Source organism: Mobula hypostoma, chromosome 17, assembly GCF_963921235.1.
Source record: "Mobula hypostoma chromosome 17, sMobHyp1.1, whole genome shotgun sequence".
NCBI lineage: Eukaryota > Metazoa > Chordata > Chondrichthyes > Myliobatiformes > Myliobatidae > Mobula > Mobula hypostoma.
Window position 1 is genome coordinate 6673059 of NC_086113.1, and position 22349 is coordinate 6695407.

General features: G+C 40.4%; 1 protein-coding gene across 1 annotated transcript in view; it reads left to right on the top strand.

The window, feature by feature from the left end:
* cmc1 (C-x(9)-C motif containing 1) overlaps positions 1 to 22349 on the top strand; it is a 73830-nt gene that overhangs the window by 13590 nt on the left and 37891 nt on the right. Inside the window, exon 2 of the mRNA XM_063069288.1 lies at positions 17637 to 17729. Coding sequence (XP_062925358.1) covers positions 17637 to 17729 — 93 coding nt within the window. The remainder of the gene's footprint in view (positions 1 to 17636; positions 17730 to 22349) is intronic.

Here is a 22349-nt window from a genome sequence, read left to right on the forward strand (position 1 = left end):
AGAATGTTGAAAGCTATGACACCAATTGTCAATGGGTATATTTGGTTACTCTTTTGGACCACACGTGTATGGAAGTCCTGGACCTGCTGGCATCTATTGGCAAACTGTCATACAAAGTCTGCTATTTAGCCTACATTTATGTTTGTGGATCACTCTATTTGTAGCAAGGAGATAAGGAGCTTAATTACAACATTTCACTTAAGAATTCAAACTTCCTAGGTGTTACTGAGATCCATTCAACTTTTTATTATTTGCTGTTAGTAAATAAAATACAGAAATCTTATTGCACTTTAGAACCAGAGCCATGCTTGTTACTACTGACATGTCATGAAATCTGTTGTTTTGTGGCAGCAGTACAGTGCAAGACATAAAAATTACTATAAGTTACAATAAAAATAGATAGTGCAAAAAGAGGAATAGTGAGGTAGCGTTCATGGACCATTCAGAAAATCTGATGGCAGCTGTTCCTGAAGTATTGAATGTGCGAATTCAAGCTCCTATCACTCCCCCAGTCTTAAATATATTCTTTTGAGACATTTAAAAAGAAGATAGTAAATCTGAGGGATTTAAATGTATTTTAGTTCATATGAGAAACATTCTTTAACTTCCCTTACGACACGCTGGAGGAGCTTAGCAGGTCGGGCAGCATCCGTGGAAAAGAACAGTCAACGTTTTGGGCCGGAACCCTGAAGAGGGAAGGGGCAGAGGCCCTATAAAGAAGGTGGGGGGAGGGTGGGAAGGAGAAGGCTCGTAGGTGCCAGGTGAAAAACCAGTAAGGGGAAAGATAAAGGAGTGGGGGAGGGGAAGCAGGGAGGGGATAGGCAGGAAAGGTGAAGAAGGAATAGGGGAAAGCACAATAGGTAGTGGAAGGAGGCGATAGGCAGCTGGGGGAGGAGGCAGGGTGAAACAGGGAGGGGGAGGGAATTACCGGAAGTTGGAGAATTCAGTGTTCATACCAAGGGGCTGGAGACTACCCAGATGGTATATGAGGTGTTGCTCCTCCAACCTGAGTTTAGCCTCATCATGACAGTAGAGGAAGCCATGTATGGACATACCCGAATGGGAATGTGAAGCGGAGTTGAGGTGGGTGGCAACTGGGAGATCCTGTCCATTGTGGCGGATGGAGCGGAGGTGCTCGACGAAGCGGTCCCCCAATCTGTGTCGAGTTTCACCTATGTAGAGGGGGCGCACCAGGAGCACTGGATGCAATAGATGACCCCAGCAGACTCACAAGTGAAGTGTTGCCTCACCTGGAAGGACTGTTTGGCGCCCTGAATGGTGGCAAGAGAGGAGGTGTAGGGACAGGTGTAGCACTTACGCTTACAGGGATAAATGCCAGGTGGGAGATCCATGGGAAGGCATGTGTGGACCAGGGGGTCGCGGAGGGAACAATCCCTGCGGAAAGTGGAGAGGAGTGGAGAGGGAAAGATACACTTAGTGGTGGGGTCTTGTTGAAGGTGGCAGAAATTGCGGAGGATAATGTGCTGGATCTGGAGGCTTGTGGGGTGGTAGGTGAGGACAAGGGGAGCTCTGTCCCTGTTGTGGTGACGGGAGGATGGGGTGAGGGCCGAAGTGCGGGAAATGGAGATGCAGGTAAGGGCATCATTGATGACAGCGGAAGAGAAACCCAGATCCTTGAAAGAGGACATTTGAGATGACCTGAAAGGGAAAGCCTCATCTTGGGAGCAGATGCAGCAGAAACGGAGGAACTGGGAATAGGGAATGGCATTTTTGCATGTTGCAGGGCGGGAAGGGGTATAGTTAAGGTAGTTATGAGAGTCAGTGGGATTATAAAAGATGTCAGTGGACAGTCTGTCTCACTTTCCCTTTTCTTTCAACTTCCCTTTGCTTTTAAGAGCTTGTTTTTAAAAGCAAGTTTCCTCTGTTAGAAATTAGAGTTTCTAGTAAATGCTGAGAAATGGTTGAATAAATTATGAACATTTTACATTTCTTCCTTTGCACTTTCTTTTCCAAGGAAGAGTGTTGCCGTGAAGATTCATAGAAAGCTAGTGTTTGATTAACTTAATGCAAGAGAAAGAATATTCTTCCTTCTGAAATCTGGTGTGCTGGGAAAGTGACAGTTTGATGCAAAGCCAGATAATTAAATGTCAAGAAAAGCCACAGGAAGCTGTCTATATTTAACAATATATTTTCTTATGTGCAACCTTACAAATGTGGTTAAATGACTTATTATTGTGTTCCAAGTTTTTACTATGTTTGGTAGCATCTAGCATATCTGTGAGACACTCCCTTTATTTGATATGCTGGATGCTCTGACAGAGTTGGTTGCAATATTCGATTGGCCATTGATCACTGCTTCAGGTTCATTAGATAATATAGTGAGATTAATTTGTTCTTGTACGATACAGTATTTAACCTTTGCTGATTACGATATTTAAGGATTTAAATGTTAAGTAGTATTACTGTATTTGAGGACTTAAATTTTGAGTAGCAAGGACTGACTTTTGCTTAATGTTAGCTGAGTGATTTGATATGAAGAATCAGAATGAGGTTTGTTATCACTGACATATAGAGTCATAGAACAATACAGCACATGTTGGGCCCTTCAGCCCAATGAGTCTGTGCTGACCATGATGCCCACATAGTTAGTCCAGATTTCATGTGTTCAGTCCAATCTCTCCACAAGTCCCACCCCTCCACGTACCTATCCAAGTGTTTCTTAAATGATACTATTGTACCGGCATCAGCTACCTCCTCTTGTAGCTTATTCCACATACTCACCATCCTCTGTGTGGAAAGTTGCCTCTCAGGTTCTTTTTAAATATTTCCCCTCTCATCCTAAATCTGTGGCGCTAGTTTTGGTCTCTCCTACCCCAGGGAAGAGACTCGTTATCCCCGCCGCACATTTTAAACACCTCTGTATGGGCTCCAACACCCTCAACATAACATGCTTTGAGTCAAAGTCAATTTTAGAATCATATGCGTAAGTACATGTACTGTGAGCGTAAATGCAATGAAAAACTTGCCTGAAGCAGTTCCACAGGCACGTAGCATCATATAAAGTTCAAAGTAGATTTATTATCGAAGCAGGTATATGATACCATATGCTACCCTGAGATTCATTTTCTTACAGGCATTCACAGTAGAGCAAAGAAATACCATAGAATCAATGAAAAACTACACAAACAGATGCAAACAGTGTGCAAAAGATAAACTGTGCAAATACTAAAAAAAAACAAACAAATATATAAGTAATACTGTGAGCATGACTTGTAGAGTCCTTGAAAGAATCTATACGTTGTGGAGTTAGTTCATTGTTGAGGTGAGTGAAGTTATCCACGCTGGTTCAGGAGCCTGATGGTTGTAGCATAATAACTGTTCCTGAACCTGTTGGTAGTGGGACATAAGACTCCTGTACCTCCTTCCCGACTGCAGCAGAGAGAAGAGAGTATGGCCTGGATGGAGGGGGCCCTTGATGATGGATGCGGGCTTGTGTCAGCTGTCCTTGTAGATGTCCTCAATGGCAGGGAGGGCTTTATCTCTAATGGATTGGGCTGTAGCCACCACTTTTTGTAGGCTTTGCTGTTCTTGGGCTTTGGTATTTCCATACCAGGCCATGATGCAACCAGTCACTCTCCACTTTCAAAGATGACATGCCAAATCTGTGCAAACCTCTAAGAAAGTAGAGGTGCTGCCACTTGCATGCTGTTCCCAGGACAATGATATGATAATGCCGGGGAATTTAAAGTTACTGACCCTTGAGGACTGGCTCTTGGATCGCTGATTTCTTCCTCCTGTAGTATCCACAAGAACAACAAACACAATTTACATAAAAATTAAAGGAAGTATTTACAAGAAAGAACACAAGACAAGAAAATGAGCTGTAATTCACTGTATATCATTAAATTTATTATTCTAAGGCAGCAATACAGTTCAAGGCATAAGTTCAGTGATAGAGATGTATTGTGGTAGAAGGACATCTGAATTGTGTAGTTTATTAGGTTTTCTAGGAGCCTTTCTTTGCAGTCAAGATATAGTTGGTTAAAGTGCAACTTTGAATGGGATCTTAGCCCAGTATTTTGACTCTGCTACCCATTATCCAAACCACTGTTAATTCCTTTTGTCTTGCAGTGTTCCTTGACTTATCTACTAACGCACCAGGTTTGTGGGGTGGCATGGTAGTATAGTGGTTAGCACAATGCTTTACAGTACCAGCTAAAGGGTTCAATACCCGCTGCTGCCTGTAAGAGTTTGTACGTTCTCTCCATGACTGCATGGGTATCCTCTGGGTGCTCCAATTTCCTTCCATAGTCCAAGGATGTATTGATTGATAGGTCATTGTAAATTGCCCCATGATTAGGCTAGGGTTTAACCCTTGGGGGTTGCTGGGCAGCACAGCTCAAAGGGCCAGAAGGGCCTATTCTACTCTGAATCTCAATAAATAAATTAATTAATTCCAGCATCTGTACTGTCTTGTGTCTCCTGCATTTTTTATCTTCTTCATGTTGTTCAAGAATAAATGTAGTTATTACATCTTGAGCCTCCATTAAATTGCATTTGCCTTCCTTGGATCCAACAATAGATGTTCTGCAGTCATGTTCTTCAGTTCAGAAACATGGACGAATTAAAACAGATTCACCTCAGGGGTTGTTTGTTGGATCTTACTATTCAACAAATGGCCACTGCATTTGTCTCTGCAATACCAGTGATTACATTTGAAAAGGTATTTATTTAACTGCTGTCACAAGAATGTGACAATCTCTATGTAAATATGAGTTTGTTATTTGCATTATCATTCATCAGAAGCTTTGTAAATCAGAGTTTTGTGTGAGACGTGGTTTCACAGGAAAAAGCTCATTTTGTAATTTGCATTTAGTTCTACTCTAATGGGTACAGCTAGAATTTCCTTTGTTAATTGTGTAATACTTACTTTTGTTCCTTGGCCTAGTTGCCTTTTATTAGAAGAAACAGGAGCATGCTCTGCCTCTCAGTTAAATTATGGCTGCAGTTCTTCCTTAGACATTCTTCCTTGCATTTCTTTTTTAGACATTCTCAAGGGATTGAGGATGTCTTGCTTCCACTCAGTCCTGTAGGTTTGGAGCTGGCAGAAGTCTGCAATGTGAGAGCAGCAGGCTGTGCCACAGTTACTTTATACTTTATTGTCGCCAAACAATTGATACTAAAACATACAATCATCATAGCGATATTTGATTCTGCGCTTCCTGCTCCCTGGATTACAAATCGATAGTAAATATTAAAATTTTAAATTATAAATCATAAATCAAAAATATAAAAATGGAAAGTAAGGTAGTGCAAAAAAACTGAGATGCAGGTCTGGATATTTGGAGGGTATGGCCCAGATCTGGGTCAGGATCCGTTCAGCAGTCTTATCACAGTTGGAAAGAAGCTGTTCCCAAATCTGGCCGTACTGATTGATATTGCAGGTGTTTGCATAGTTTGGGATGTTCTGCACTCATTCCACTACTCTGTGTGCTTAGTGGCCTCCTGAATGTTCTTTTTCTATTTTGAGTTGTCATGGACCATCATTTCTCAGGAATTAGTGAGGATGTAATTTTTTTTTCAAAATAACAAAGAACCTACTTGTACACACAAGAAATTCTGCATATATTGGAAATCCAGAGGAACACACACAAAATGCTGAGGAACTCAGAGGTCAGACAGCATCTATGGCAAAGAATAAACAGTTGGTATGTCATGCTGAGACCCTTCATCAGAATGTATTTGTAATTTTTATTTCTCTGTACACCTGATAATCTCTTTCCTTGACAAATCTCTGAATAGAGCGCTTAAGTCAAGCATGCAGATAATGTGGTCCATCCATCAGAGTTGACTGATACTAACCTGTTGAGTGTTTCCATCATTTTATGTTATTACTTGGGTATTGAATGAGAAAAGGATGCTGAAATTGTTTCTGTTGTGCATTTAATATTTCAGTAATATCCGAGTAATATTGTAAATATAATGTTTGATTAAACATTCTTTGTTGTTTACATAAAGCAAATGGAATACCCAATGAGAAACAAGTACTAGTTTTGCTGAGTAATTTGATTTAAAGGCATACAGTTTGCTCAGAAATTTAACTGCTCCAACCAAACCAGCTGAAATGAGCTTTGCTGATATTATGGAAGTAATGCAAGAACATATAGAACTGAAATTATTGTTGATTTCAGATTGTGTTACATTTCATAATCAGAATCAAAAGGAAGGGGAGTCCATTTCAGCATTCGTGTCTAAGTTGAAGGGATTATCTGAGCATTGTCTGTTCAATAAAGGGCTTAATGAGAGATCATTTAGTTTCTGGAATCTTACAAGAAAGCATTCAGAAATGGCTCCTAACTGAAGCACAATTTATATTTAAAAGAGCAGTTAAAATAGCAGTAACAATGGAAACAGCAGATAAAGATGCAATTGAGTTGCAGTCAGGAATAAAAGTGAGTGTGAACAACTGCACTGTCTAAACAGAAACCTGCCTGGCTGAACAAATTATGTTAACCTTGTGGCAGGGGCTCACATACACATGACCAATGCTAAATTAAAGGCAAAACTTGCAGAAAATGCAACTAAGAAGAACACATACAGGGAGTATGCTGGGCAGACAAAAATAAATGGACTGCACGGGGAACAGAATAAGATAAAAAGTCAGGTTACATTTTCAAAACGAGCACTAATCTGGATGCTGCTGATGAAAAACATGACAAAGATGAGACTCCATTTCCCCTGATCTTGTCGATTAAACCGTTGAGGAAGATTGAAATCAACAAGGATGTGAGCAGAAGACAAGTGGGTGTTTGGCATTGTCTGCTTGCAAATGACCAGTCTCTCTCTTGCTCTCGCTCGCTGCTCCCAGAGGAAGGTGCCTGCATTTGATTGGTCTCTCTCTCCCGGAGGATGGTGCCGGAGTCTTGGGTCTTGAGTGAGGTTTAATCGACGCAGTTTGTGGACTGAACTCTGTAGTGCATGTTATGATGTGTTTCTGGTGACTGGTTATTCCTTTTTTTTATTGCTATTGTGTGCAATTTTGTTCAAGCCAGACTGGCTCTGTGCCCTGCAGTCAATGAACAACACAGTGCTAGATTGAACTGAACTGAGCTGAAAGTGAATATTCCTGGACTGTTTTGTTGACTTAGTGGTTTGATGTTCTGTATTCTGTGTTTTTTCCCTTTTTATTTGGCTGTTTGGATGATTTGTTCTTTTTTGCGCATTTTGGTCTTGATATTTTTCTTTGAACAGGTTCCATGTTTTTCTTTGTTTCGTAGCTGTCTGTGGGAAGATGAATCTCAGGGCTGTATACTGCATACATACTTTGATAATAAATGTATTTTGAATCTTTGAACTTGGAGTGACATGGGACTGGGTAGCCTTGGGATTTACAATGTGAAAACTAACAATAGAGAAGCTTACAAAGGAAATAAACAGCAAATTAATTAAAATGGCATTGGACATGGCTTGGTTGTTTCAGTCATTCCACAAAATGAGTTTGAACGGCTTTTCAAAGATACTGAACTGAAGCCTGCAGATATCCAACTAAGAATTTACACTGGAGAAAAGATAACTCCTGTGGGTATGACATCTGTAACAGTGAAATACAGCAACCAACAAGCCGCATTGGGCTTGTATGTGGTAAAACAGGAGAACCAGCATTGTGGGGATGTGAATGGCTGAGATAAGTGCAACTTGATTGGCGATCCATCCACAATTTGCATGCTACATCCCCTGTAATCGAGTCAACTGAAAGTGAATTCAGAGATGTACTAGATAATGCTACAACTGTCTCCATGGTGTACATCATGAACTGTTGTCCAACTGAGGGCAAGCAAGTGTTGGTGCCAACCTCTCTGCCTCTGGTTCGAAAACATATTGGACCAAAAAAGGACCATGTTACTCAGAGAAACTGTGAAAGTGATGAAAACAGTGGTCTGGTTACAATGGTTTTTGGAGGTGACACATTTAAGGAAGCTTCTAATATGTTAATCAGGCAGTTACTTGCAAAATGTGGCTTGGTTTTAAGCTGGACAAGAGATGAAGGAGCTTCAGGAAAGTTGCAAGCATTTGGTTTTCATGAGTATTATGAACCAGAGTCTACTCTGCGTATATTAAGATTATTGCATGAACTTCAAGTGGAAGACAAAAGGATGCTTGTAAAGGTAGATGCAAAGACCAAAGTCCAGCTGGAAAAATGGAAGGCCAAAAAAAAAGGAGTCAATGGAGATACAAAAACAGAGGATTTATGAATGAGGAAGCCAAGAAGAGAGATCAGATCGTGAAGGGAGCAATAGAAGGATTAATAAGAGAGTGAACCAAATGCACCTTCCCAAGATCAAGAAAGAAGAAAAATGACAGAAAGAGGAGAATGCCATAAGTACTATGGAAATGGAAGATGGTAAACAAAACCTAATTTCTCGTGAAATTAGCAAATTCAGAGATACAAGAAACAAAAAGAAGAGAAAGAAAGGTGACAAATAGACAAGAAGTTGAAAAGGAAGAAAAGATATATATAGAGAGAGAAAGGATGAGTGTGAGAAAGAAAAAAGAGTGGTATAAAGAGAGAGAAAAGAAACCAGGACTGGGGGAGTTGCAAGGATCGAAATAGATCCAGGGAGAAAAGCCGACAAAAAGAGAAGAAAGATGTCCAGGCCTGTCAGAACCACTTCCTTTAGTCTCAGAGTCACCTCCTATGACCACTACAGAGAATCTGAATCTGAGAAAGTTTTCACAGTCACAAGTCTCACCTGCCAAGCAGAGTGACCTCCCTTAAGAAAAAGATGTGATCCCATGAGTAAGAAATCCTCTTTAGCAATTAAATCTTTAGGCCTGAATGGGACAATTTAAAATATACTATGCCGTGGATGTCTGCATAGTAGTTGTATTATATAGTATACTGTGTATATAATTGAGATGCATTCTATATTGAGTTAAGTTTATAGCTAAGCAGGCAGGAGTGTTGTGTGTTTAATATTCAAGTAATATTTGAGTGATATTGTAAGTATATTGTTTGATGCATTTTGTTATTTACATTATGCATTGTGGGTCTTCTGTAAAATACATAAATGGCACTTGTCATCACGCCACCACATGATACATGTGCGCCTTGCTTACAGTAAAGACTAAGATGGATGAGAATTATCAGCTCTCTTGTTTTTTTCCCCTTTCAAATAGCTTTATGTTTTAGAGTCACAAGGCATAACAGTTTCCCTCTCCCTGGCAGTTGATTTGTAGGACCTTGCGAAGACGATGTTCATGGTATTCCCTTAGTTTTTTGAGATATCTGTTGTAGATTGTCCATGACTCCTTAGCATATGGCAGGGCAGGGATCATAGCAGCACCAAAGTCCATGAAACTTCTGTTGTTGTGTTTGAGGTCTTGGTCCTTGAATCCCCTTTTCCTTGGTCAATTGAAAACCGAATTGGTACAGTGGAGTTGATTCTGAATTTTTGCCACTCATATCTGCTATTATTTGAAAGTGGCTTCCAAGATAAGGAAAGGGATCACATCTTTTTGAGTCTCACTATGGATCTTGATTTTTGGGGGCAATGTTGTGTAGCAGGGACAGGTTGATAGAGGACTGCTGTATTCCAAATGTTCAGAATGCGACCACTCCTTTTGTACATTTTAGTGAAGCACTGAGCAGTGATTTGACACTTATCTAAGTGTTCACATACAGAGGCGTTGTCTGTATAGTGTAATTCAAAAGAATGAGGTTGAGGTGTTGTTGGTTTTGAAGTGGATTAAATGAGGAATGAACAATTTCATTCTTCGTGTAGACTAATTCCATTCTAGCTTGAAGCTTCTTGGAGATGAGATGCAATTATTGCAGCATGCAAAGTCAAGAAGTGAGTTGGAGTAATGACACAGCCTTGTCTATACTGGCATTGGGTCAGCAAAGAACCCATCATTTAGGGTCATAGCTTGCATAAAATCATGTAATCGTTTATAAATTTATGAGGGCAACTAAATTGGAGAAGTATTCTCCATTTTGGTTAACAAAATCAAAGGCGTCTGTGGGGTCAAGAAAGGCCACGTACTAAGAATGCTGCTGCTCTCTTGTATTGTCTCACAGAACACAGAACAGTACAGCACAATACAGGTCCTTTAGCCCGCAATGTTTTGCCAGCATTTGATTTTATTTTTTATTTTTATTCAAATACAGAGTGGGATAGGCCCTTCCAACCCTTCAAGCCATGCCACCCAGCAATCCCCCAGTTCCCTAGGCTAATCACAGGACAATTTACAATTACCAATTAACCTACCGACCAGTACGTTTTTGGGCTGTGCAAGGAAACCGGAGTACCTGGAGGAAACCCTTGCAGTCACAGGGAGAATGTATAAACTCCTTACGGGCAGCGCTGGGAATTGAACCCAGGTCGCCTGTACTGTAAACCATTGTGCTAACCACTATGTTACTGTGCCGCCTATCTTACTCCAAGATCAATCCTACCTTTCCCTCCCACGTAGCCCTCCATTTTTTTAAAACATCTATGTGCCTAATTAAGAGTCGCTTAAATGTCTCTAATGTATCTGCCTCTACCATCACCCAGGGCCACTGTACTCCATGCAGTTACCATTTTCTCTGTAAATTTCTCTGACATCCCCCTCATACTTTCCTCCAATCACCTTAAAAACATGATGAAGATCAAGTTCATACTAGCCTTTGATAGGAAGAGAACTTTCTTCATGAAGAAGGGAGTTATGAAAGATCCTTCCAATGGTTTTCCCTGCACCAGATAGCAGAGAGACTGTTGGATCCTGATATTTTTGGTCTGAGGTTCTTTGGAGGTCAAGGATGAGGCATAAAACTTGTAGGTTATGATTGTTTATTAAGCATTACAAGAACAAGGAAGATGCATGGGGAAAGAGAGAGAGACAGACAGACAGAGACGGGGAGGGGGGGACACATGGTTGCAGAAGGGGTAGATGAAGAAACAGAGAAGGAACCAATGTGATCAGGTCCTCTTATACCAGATTGCTGATAACAATAGATTTCATTCAAAGTAAATTTATTATCAAAGTACATATATGTCACCATATGCAACCCTGAGATTTGTTTTTTGTGGGCATTCTCAATAAATCTGTAAAACAATAATTATAACAGAATCAGTGAAAGACTGCCCAACTAGGGCATTCACGAGAGTGCAGAAGACAACAAACTGTGCAAATACAAAAAGAAATAAATAATAATAAATGAACAAACAATAAATATTGAGAAAATGAACAGAATAATCCTTGAAAGTGAGTCTATTGGTTGTGGGAACATTTTAACCGTGTCCCTAACCCTTTGGTTCAAGAGCCTGACAGTTGAAGGGTAATAACTGTTCCAGAACCTGGTGGTGTGAGTCTTGAGGCTCCTGTATCTTTTTCCTGATGGCAGCAACGCAAGAGCATAGGCTGGGTGGTGGGGGCCCCTGATGATGGATTCAAATTCAAATTCCATTGCTTTAATTAACCAATAAGACAGCCCCTATTCAAGTAAAGCAATACCCACCACTGAAACTAGGTTGTTTCCAGAAAGGTCTGGAAAAAACACACTCAACAATTACACATGTATAGGTAATGATATACAAATACAAACAAGTACAAGAAAGTTAAATTAGAAGGAAAATAACAATTATGTAGTCCAATCCAAGAGACCCCTCTGTAATTACCACAGTTGGACTTGTCTCCTTTCTTGATGATGATGGCAAACTCTAGATCAGCCGTGGTTATATTCAATGACTCAGTTGCCATGGCATTTTGCAGTAGAAAATTCATTCTGTTGTTAAGGATTCCAGATCAGTCATAAGTTAAATATCTTCAACAAATCTATTTCACTGTTAGTTGAATGTTACTTCCCATGCACATTTTACACAAAAGCTGAATATTTAGTTGTGCTGAGTATAGTCAGAATCTATTTTAACCAGATTACAGATCTTCTTCAGAACAAAATGTGCAATAAATTCAGTACTAAGGGTGAAAACTTCATTAGAAGTGACGATTGAGTGTTGATAAACTTGAGTTCTATGTAATTTTCCATCAGGATTTGCAGTGCAAACTAATCCTAATATGGAAAAAAAAGCACATACTTAAATAGATTTGTTCAATATAATTCAGTTGAAATACACCTTTTTTCTTTCAGATGCTTCCCAACTTCTCATGAAACTGAAGCATTTTCTGCTGTTTTTAAGAATTCAGTTTTTACTATTTTACTTTTGCCTTCTTCATGATTTTTACTGAATTAATTTAAATCAGGTGTTCCCAACCTCAGGTCCATGGACCTTTAGATTAATGGTAAGGGTCTATGGCATAAAAACAGGTTGATTTAAATGGTGAGTTTATGTTTCTTCATTGTTATCACTGAAGCCTCCAGTCTTAAAGTTCACTGAGCGACAATGTGCAAAATCACTCCTCTAAGTAAGATTGTGGTTGTGTCTGATTGACTTAGCTACTTTTATGTTTTAGGGTGTGTTCGGTTTCAGAACACTTAACTTAATCTCAAACTGCTAAATGAAACAATTTAACGTTTGTGATCCTTCCTGGGCAGAGCTTTTTTTAACTTTAGCAGTCTAGATTAAAAATACTGCTATCCTTGTTATGAGCATTAAAAATTCAACTGTGAGCAGTATTGATGTAATCACAAATCTGGTCCTTCTGAAAACTTTCAGAGTAATTTTTGTCCATATCATTTCTGTTAATTTGAAGTTTTCATAGTGTAAAGAATGGCTGTTTATTCTTACATAGCACTTTTTCGGTAGGACATTTTGTTCTTATTTCATTTTCTAGCTGTAGGTATTCCAGCCGACATTGTGGAGAACCTCTGTGTGTGTCTCTCTGATGAAAGTACTTCCATGGTGCATTTGGGGGAGAAGTTCTAAGATTTGGACCCAATGACTAGTAGACCAGTGCTATATAAGGATGTAAGGATTATGTGTGACCTGGAGGTGAACATACTTACTTACTGTCTGTTACACCACTGGTGTCTAGGGCTGCAATAAAGGTCCTCCATCTCTGTGGTAGTGTTTGGGCTTTCCTTAATTGTGTCAGTAGCTTCCTCTCTGTTTTCATTATTGTCAGTCATGCAAGTCGCAGCTGGAGTCTCAGGAATACTGTCGCACTCAAATGTAGAAGGATTCTTAATTGCTGTTTCCGTAACAATTTTATTTTACCATTTCGGGTTGTTATCCCGGAGCTGAATCCCTGAACCTGGAGGACGCTTAGTCTGGCCTCTACCCCTTTAACCTATTAGGCATGGGTGACCCTACCAAGAGCCAAAGCATAAACCCCTGTCTTCAGCCAACGTAGCTCTGCAGATCATTGAGGTATGCAAGCCTCCAAACCACAACAAAGTAGTGGTCCTCTTGGAGGGAGGTGAACATACAGGTGAAGGTAATCCCTGTCACTGCTGCTCTTGGCCATCTTGGGGTGAAGATTGCACTTTTGGGAGGCATTGTCAAAATTGCCTTATTGAACAACCAACTGGGTGTTTTATAGTTGGTACACACTGCACCACAGTGCACCAATAGGGAGGGAATGAGTGTTTCAAGTTGTTAAATGGTTTGCTAATCAAGTGGACTTCTTTGCACCTTGATGGCCTTGAGCTTCTCCAGGTTGTTGCAGCTTTTTCATCCAGGTAAGGAGTTAGGCAGTGTGTCGCTCACCACAGTATATCCATAGTCATAGTCATAGTCATAGTCTGACATTAATCTGCATATTACTTGTGCCCCTCTAGCCCATGCTTATATTATTTCAAATCTTATTGCGTATAGCAATGGAAGGCTTCATTCTCTGAATAGTTGCGAATAGAATAAAACATTGTGCGGTTATGAGCAAGGTATGTTTGTTAGCTATTGATCGTATGATAGAGGCGTGGTAACTAACGAGGCAGATTAAGATGGTTGAGCCTTACACACTTCTCTGAGTAACTTCTGTACTGCTGTTCTGGAGCAGATTAATCTTCAACTACTGTAAGCATCTTCCTGGTGCTAAGTGTGACTCCAGCCATTGAATGCTTTTATACTCATTGATGGCAGTTTTATCAATGCCCTTAGATCGCACCTTCAGTTAAATGCTGTATTGATTAAAAGGAGGACTTTCTCTTTGTCCCACATTTGGGCCAAGGTTACGTTGAAGCCTGGAGCTAAGTTGCCCTGATGAAATGTGTAGATGAGCAGGATTTGGTATTTGCATAGTTTGTTGTCTTTTACAAATTGTTTGTCTGCCCTGTTGGGCATGGTCTTTCATAGATTCTGTTATGTTTCTTGGATTTTCTGAGTATGCCTGCAAGAAAACAAATTTCTTGATTGTATATGGCAACTTAGTAGGTACTTCGATAATAAACTTACTTTGAATTTTGAGGTTTGTATGTAATTCACATAACACTTCAGTTTCTGTTTTTATTTATATGTTTTGGTCAATTGATAAAATTATTTACACTATTTGACCTAATGTGTTTTGAAATTCTCTTTTTGTCCTGCCCTTTTGAATAAAGTTTTAAGAGAATGTTATTAATTACAGAGCACATTAATAATTCCATTAACTGTACACTTTGACTTTTTTTTGGCTATTAGCATTCCTGGTTGTTGAGTTTTTTGATTGAATGCAGTGGTGGTGGGTAGGAAAAATTATTTAAGAAACTGTTGGCACAGTTAATGTTCAGATTAATTGAATGAACAATGTAAATATTAGGTTTATTTGTCATATGTACAGTGAAATGCGTAGTTTCCATTAATAACCAACATAGTATGAGGATGTGTTGGGGGCTGTCTGCAGGTGCTGCCATGCTTATGGCACGAACATAGCGTGCCCACCACTCAGTAACCCCAAGCTGTGCATGACTGGAATGTGGGAGAAAACTGGAACACCCAAGGGTGGTGGCTGATTCGTTTCTTAAGGACCCAAGTGGCACTGACTTGGTGACACAGGACAAGATAGGACAATGTCAGCATGGTTTCCTTAAGGGGAAATCTTGCCTGATGAACTTGTTGGAATTCTTTGAGGAGATTACAAGTAGGATTGATAAAGGCATGCAGTGGATGTTGTATATTTGGTTTTTCAGAAGGCCTTCGGTAAGGTACCGCACATGAGGCTGCTTACCAAGTTAAGAGCCCATAGTATTACAGGAAAGTTACTGGCATTGTTAGAAAATTAGCTGATTGGTAGGAGGCAGCGAGTGGGAACAAAAGAATCCTTTTCTATTTGCCTGCCAGTGACTAGAAATGTTCCACAGGGGTCGGTGTTGGGACCACTTCTTTTATATGCTGTATATCAATGATTTAGATGATGGAATAGATGGCTTTGTTACCAAGTTTGCAGATGATACGAAAATTGGTGGAGGGGCGGGTAGTGTTGAGGAAACAGGTAGGCTGCAGGAGGACTTAGATTAGGAGAATGGGCAAGAAAGTGGCAAATGAAATACAAGTTGGAAAATGCATGGTCATGCTCTTTGGTAGTAGAAATAATTGTGCAGACTATTTTCTAAACAGGGAGAAAATCCAAAAATCTGAGCTGCAAACGGACTTGGGAGTCCTTGTGTAGGTTGCATCTGTGGTGAGGAAGGCAAATGCAATGTTTGCATTCATTTTAAGAAGTCTAGATTACAAGTGCAGGGATATGATGCTGAGGATTTAGGCTATAGGCTGGGCCTGGACTTATTTCCTGGCATAATTTACATATTACTATTTAACTATTTATGGTTTTATTACTATTTATTATTTATGGTGCAACTGTAACGAAAACCAATTTCCCCCGGGATCAATAAAGTATGACTATGACTAGGATTTATAAGGCACCTGTGAGTCCTCACCTTGAGTATTCGGAACAGTTCTGGGCTCCTCATCTAAGAAAAGATGTGCCAGCATTGGAGGGCATTCAGAGGAGATTCACAAGGATGAATTGACTTTATTATTTACATCCTTCAAGTACATGAGTAAAGGACTTTATGTTGCGTCTCTGTCTAAATGTGCAATGTGCAATTTATGGTAATTTGTAAAAAAAAATAGTATTTCCCACGGAACAGTCAATATAACATAGAAATTGTATCAGCGTGAATTAATTAGTCTGATGGGCTGGTGAAGGAAGCTGTCCCAGAACCTGTTGGTTCTGGCTTTTATGCTGCCGTACAGTTTCCCGGATGGTAGCAGCTGGAACAGTTTGTGGTTGGGGTAACTTGGGTCCCCAATGATCCTTCGGGCCCTTTTCACACACTTGCCTTTATAAATATCCTGAAAACAGCACAACAGCACCAATATTGGTAAGTTTACATCTACAGATGTGCTGGGCTGTCTGCACCACCCTCTGCAGAGTCCTGCAATTGAGGGAAGTACAGTTCCCATACCAGACAGTGATGCAGCCAGTCAGGATGCCCTATAGAAAGTTCTTAGGACTTGGGGCTCATACCAAACTTCTTCAACCATCTGAGGTGAAAGAGGTGCTGTCGTGCTGTTTTCACCACATACCTATTATGTACAGACTACGAGAGATCCTCAGTGATGTGGATGCCGAGAAACTTGGAAGTTGTTCACCCTTTCAACCCCAGATCCATTGATGTCTATAGGGGTTAGCCCGTCTTCATTCTTCTTGTAGTCCACAACCTGCTCCTTTGTTTTTATGGCATTGAGGGAGAGGTTGTTTTCTTGACACCACTGTGTTGGGGTGATGACTTCTCTGTAAACTGCCTCGTCATTATTTGAGATTATGCAATCAATGTAGTATCATCTGCAAATTTAATTAGCAGATTGGAGCTGTGGGTGGCGACACAGTCATGGGTATACAGAGAGTAAAGGAAGGGGCGTAGGACATAGCCCTGAGGGGCACCTGTATTGAAGGTCAGGGGGGCAGAAGTGAGGGAGCCCACTCTTACCACCTGCTGGCGATCTGACAGGAAGTCCAGGATCCAGCTGCACAAGGCTGAGGTCTCTGAGCTTCTTGTCAAGACTGCAAGGAATTATGGTGTTGAATGCCGAACTGTCATCCGAGAACAGCATTCTCACATAAGCATCCTTCTTCTCCAGATGTGTAAGGATGGTGTGCGGAGCTGTGGCTATTCCAGGAATGAAAGGGGTATCATACAGGGAATGTAAGATGGCTCTGGGTTTTTAACCTGCTGAATTTATAAGGATGAAGGGGGGGAATCTCATTGAAGCCTTTTGAATGTTGAAAGGCCGAGACAGAGTAGATGTGGAAAGGATGTTTTCCCATGGTGGGCAAGTGTAGTACAAGAGAGTACAGCCTCACGATCAAGGGACATCCATTTAAAACAGAGATGTGAAGATATTTCTTTTGCCAGAGGGTGGTGAATTTATGGAATTTGTTACCACAGGCAGCTGTGGAAACCAGGTCGTTGGGTGTATTTAAGGCAGAGATTGATAGGTTCTTGATTGGACACAGCGTCGAAGTTTTTTGATTGGACGTGGCATCAGAGATTACAGGGCGAAGGCCAGGAAGTGGGACTGAGGAGGGGATAAAAGGATCAGCCATGATTGATTGGCAGAGCAGATTCAATAGAACAATGGCCTAATTCTGTTCCTATGTCTTATAGTCTTTGGGCATTAAATCAACACTCGACAATTTACTGAGTCACACAGTTGCTTAATCAGCAAATCTGGTTGTTGGAGTAAAATCCCGGCATTCTTCTGCTGCCTACTTTCTGCACAGCAGCTGCTAATGTTTCCACTTTTATTTCTCAGAGACGCAACATTTGCGGCACGTGGAGAAGGATGTACTTATTCCCAAAATGGTGCGAGAGAAGGCCAGGGAACTTTGTTCCGATAAAGTGGAAGGTAACAATTTATTCTTTGAATTTATGAGTTCGTGTTGGATATATGCAATGTACTCATACTGTAGTAGTTGTGAAAAAAGGTGTAATCAACACCACCTTCTTTAGCAGAAACATTTAAGAGTTGAATAAGCAGGTTTATATATAGATATTGTGAACCATACAGGTTAAATTGTTTCAGATTCTTCTGTGCTAGTTGGTATCAACCAGGCTGACAGATGGACATCCATACTTCAATTAGGCTAGTAAGCAATGAAAAGCAGCCAGGATTCCAATACCTGTAGTAATAAACTTTGCTTAATTTTTACATGTCATTAAGGAGATAGCTTTATTTGTTACATTTACATTGAAACATACAATGAAATGCATCATTTTGTATCAACAACCAATTCAGTTAGAGAATGTGTTGGGGCAGCCCACAAGTGTCACCATGCTTCTGGTGCTAACATAGCATGCCCACAACTTACTAACCCTTACTATCTTGGACATCTTCGGAATGTGGATGGAAACCAGAGTACCCGGAGTAAACCCACATGGTCATGAGGAGAATGTGTAAACTCCTTACAGACATCTGAGGGAGTCGAACTCCAATTGGTGATTACTAGCTCTGTAATCTAACCGCTTTGCTACCATGCCATAACTGTAATTCTATACTAATGGAAAAACTTGGTGATCATCACAGTTATATGCAAAATAGTACAGCATCTAACCATGAAACCATTTTTTAGGTGACTTTCAATTACAGAAAAGCTCACACGACACCTCAGGTGCAATTCCTTGACCTGGATGATAAGAGGCATTACTGCAGAAAATGCAAGTCATCAGTATGTCAATGCATTAACAAATTTCACAATCCATGCCAGTTACGTATAATAAACCCAATTTTGATTCATTTTCAATACTTTCAGTGGTATCTTTCTGTGGGTGCAGAAGAATTGTAAAGATGTTGGGTGGCTGCTTATTTTCTCCCATGTATCATCCTAGATTGTGTGGACATGGAGAGGATGTTTCCTACAGTGTGGGACAACTTCAGAATGCAAGGATGTCCCTTTACAACAGAGATGAGGAGGAATTGCTTAAGCCAGAGGGTGGTGAATCTGTGGAATTCACTGCCATAGATGCCTATGGAGGCCAAAGCAGAGATAGATAGGTTCCTAATTAGTAAGGGCATCAAAGGTTATGAGAAGGCAGGAGAATGGGATTTAGAGGGAATATAAATCAGCCATGCTAGAACGGTGGAGCAGACTTGATGAGCTGAATGGCGTAATTCTGCTTCTATGTTTTATGTTCTTTTGATCTTTACAGTATTCTGGGTGGATATTACGTATGGGTAAGGTTATATAATCCATGGTTTAATTTCCGCCTCTCCAATTACATCAAGCTCCTTGAAGAACCAATTAGTAATAGCTTACCTTTTCCAAACACCCCCTCCTTCTTTCGTGCCTCACCTAAACTGTCACATTGAGGCAATAAAGTGCAAAGCTCTATTATAACAGTCCTCTTTCTCTTTCTTTCTTCCATTTCCTTTGGCTTTACTTTAAAACATATATTCATTACTGATCAACAAACACACTCCCACCCCTGAGCTTATTGTATGTTCGTATACAACCTCTACCAAGTGCTTATTCCCCCACCCAAGTCCAAGATAAATAATTCTGATGGGCCACAATGCACGAGTCCATGGATAACGAGGGAGAAAGTGAACCCAACAATGGCCTCTTCTTAATGACCACCTTTGTGTGTGGCTGCATCAGGCCTTGCGAGGAACCAAAGTGTGTGGGCAACAGGTGTCACTACATGTTGATGCTCTACCTGGTGTTGCAGATGCTAAGAGGTGGTTCCTGAGCAAATTGTCCAAATCATATAGCAGGATGTCCCATTGCCAAAACTCATCAACAAGCACCAAGACCTCATTTGGTTGGTAGTGAGAATGGTCCCACCTAGTCAGATCCTTCCTATATAGTCATACACAATGCATGCTTCCCTTAGATCTAAAGTATTGGGGAGAAGTCTCCCATCTCTTTGCGGACTGGATTTGTTAAGAGGGTGTTAAGAAGGATGCAAGGGTCTTTGTCTTGGTTCGTCCCGTAACAGAGGATTCGCTGAGCTACAGGCTATTCCCAGGAACAGACTGCTGCTGGAAGATCATCACCTCAGTGAAAGATGCACTTTGGTCTGACTGTAAACCTGGTGTTCCAATACAGTAAGTTTCTGTAAGGGAATGCTGCTGGTTAACATGTTCCAGGCTGCAGGAGTATGTGCACTGAAGCTCGGGGAAGGCAATGCAAAGTATCTGTGAGGAAGGACCAGTTTTGGATGCTTCTGCTACAGAACATGGAGTAGCTGCTTTGAGTGGGAAACCCCTCAAACAATGAAAGAGTGTATTGCCTCAAGTGGCCTCAAGTGGCAATGCTACAATGATTTAAAACAAAACACTATTGAATGCTAAGAATATAAGGAGTTTTGTATTTTTTTTTACTTTGTGTAATAAAGTTTATTTTTTGAGTAAAAAATTTCTCCAACCCAATTCCAGTTGTTGGGATGCTGTCTTATCTCCATCCATTACTGCTCCTCACTCATTCCCTTTCCCTTTTTTTTGAACTATCATTCTCCACTCGCTCTCCCATCCAGCATTTCTCTTCCCCCTCCTCTACTTTTATTTTCCCACAAGCTCCTCTTGTCTGACGTGTGATCTTCCAATGCACAGCAACCCCAACTCTCATCTTTGCTCCCTTCTCTTTCCAGCTTGAGTGCCTCCATATCCATTCATCTGCTCTGCGTCTAAAAACTTTATATTTGCTTCTGCTGTCAAGCTGGACCCTTGGAAAATCTTGAAAATACTAGTTTTTCAATTCTATTGTTAGTGAAGTCACAGTGAGTTTGTAAGGAAAGGTAGCTACAATGATTTTAATTCAAAGCGATGGTTCAGTAGACATTAGTTACCAAGGAACACTTAACCTGGCCATTATTGATTTTGACTTGAAATAATGTGATAGCATTAATTAGTTTCTTTGTTATCCAGACTGTTGATGCTTAGTCCAAAATGGCGTGAGCTAATTAAGACACAAATAAGAGAAAATCTGCAGATGCTGGAAATCCAAGCAACACATACAAAATGCCGGAGGAACTCAGCAGGCCAGGCAGCATCTATGGACTGCTGAAGGGTCTCGGCCCGAAATATCGACTGTACTCTTTTCCATAGATGCTGCCTGGCCTGCTGAGTTCCTCCAGTATTTTGTGTGGGTTGCCTGAGCTAATTAAGATTTAGGATGGGGAACAAACCTAGGTAAAGTGTGAAGTGGATTAAACCCCTGATGGGAAAGTACAAAATGATCAAATGCAAACCTTATCTTACTTCGTGTGTATCTTCATGAATACAAGTTTGCTCATTTTTGTTCGTATTTCAATAAGGTTTCCGCTATCTGAAGTAATTCATTCTGCCCATTGTACCATTTTTTTGTTGAAGACTCTAATTTTGCCTATAAGATGTCTGTATTTTTAGTGATTAAAAAAAAGTATAATATCCCTTAATACAATTATTCAACAAAGGCACCATCTAGCTTTGTGCAAAACAAAATGGTAATCTTTAAATGGAGGCATAATTGTGAGTCAGAACATGTAACACTACAGCACAGTACAGGCCTTTTGGCCCATGATATTTAACCCACTCAAGGATTAGTCCAAACCTTCTCACCTACATGACCCTCCATTTTTATATCATCCATATGCCTATCTCAGATTTTCTTAAATACTCTAGATATTTATGCTTCTGCCACTAACCCTGGCAGGGTGTTCCATGCACCCATCACTCTTTTTGTAAAGAATTTGCCTCTGACCTCACCGCTGTACTTTCCTCCAATCACCTTAAAATTTTGCCACCTTGTATTAGCCATTTCTGCCCTGGGGAAAAAAAGTTTTGCTGTGCACTGGATCTATGCCTCTTATCATCTTGTACACCTTTATCATCATCTCTCATCCACCTTCACTCCAAAGAGAGTTGTTCTTGAGAGAAGGAAATTAATCACATTGCCAATACCCTTCAAAGGTACAGTAACTTTAAGTTCTCAGATGAGGTCTCTTCAAATGGTGCCATGAAAGTTCTCTTCCTTACAGAATTAGACCAAGCTCTTTACAACTTGTGACTGACTTGGTTAGGAGTCTCAAGGATAGATTCTCCATTTGAACTTGTAGCTGTGGAAAGTGGAGGGTCTCCTTCAAATTCTTGGTATACTTTGTGTTTGGTATTCAGGCTTTACAAAGTAAGTTTTACTCACAAATTCATTCACCAAAGGATATCCAGCTTATCATTTCTTGTAGCCGTTTTATTTATGTGGTTGATGCAATTGCATTTTCTGGTCACCCGCAATTCTTGGGATACAGCAGTATTGCTACCAAGTGTCCTGGGAAAGTACACTAGGTAGACTGTCATAAAATAATAACATCCAAAAGTAGGCCCATCTTACTTGTAGGGTATTCTGAAATTAATTTCCCTTTTCTTTTCATTATTCCGCTATTGTTAAGATATTGATCCTTGCATGTGACAGACATGTGAGTAACAAAAGAGACTGTAAATATGCTATCATTCTGCTTCTGGATAAATGTGGCTGTGAGTGGCAAAGGAATC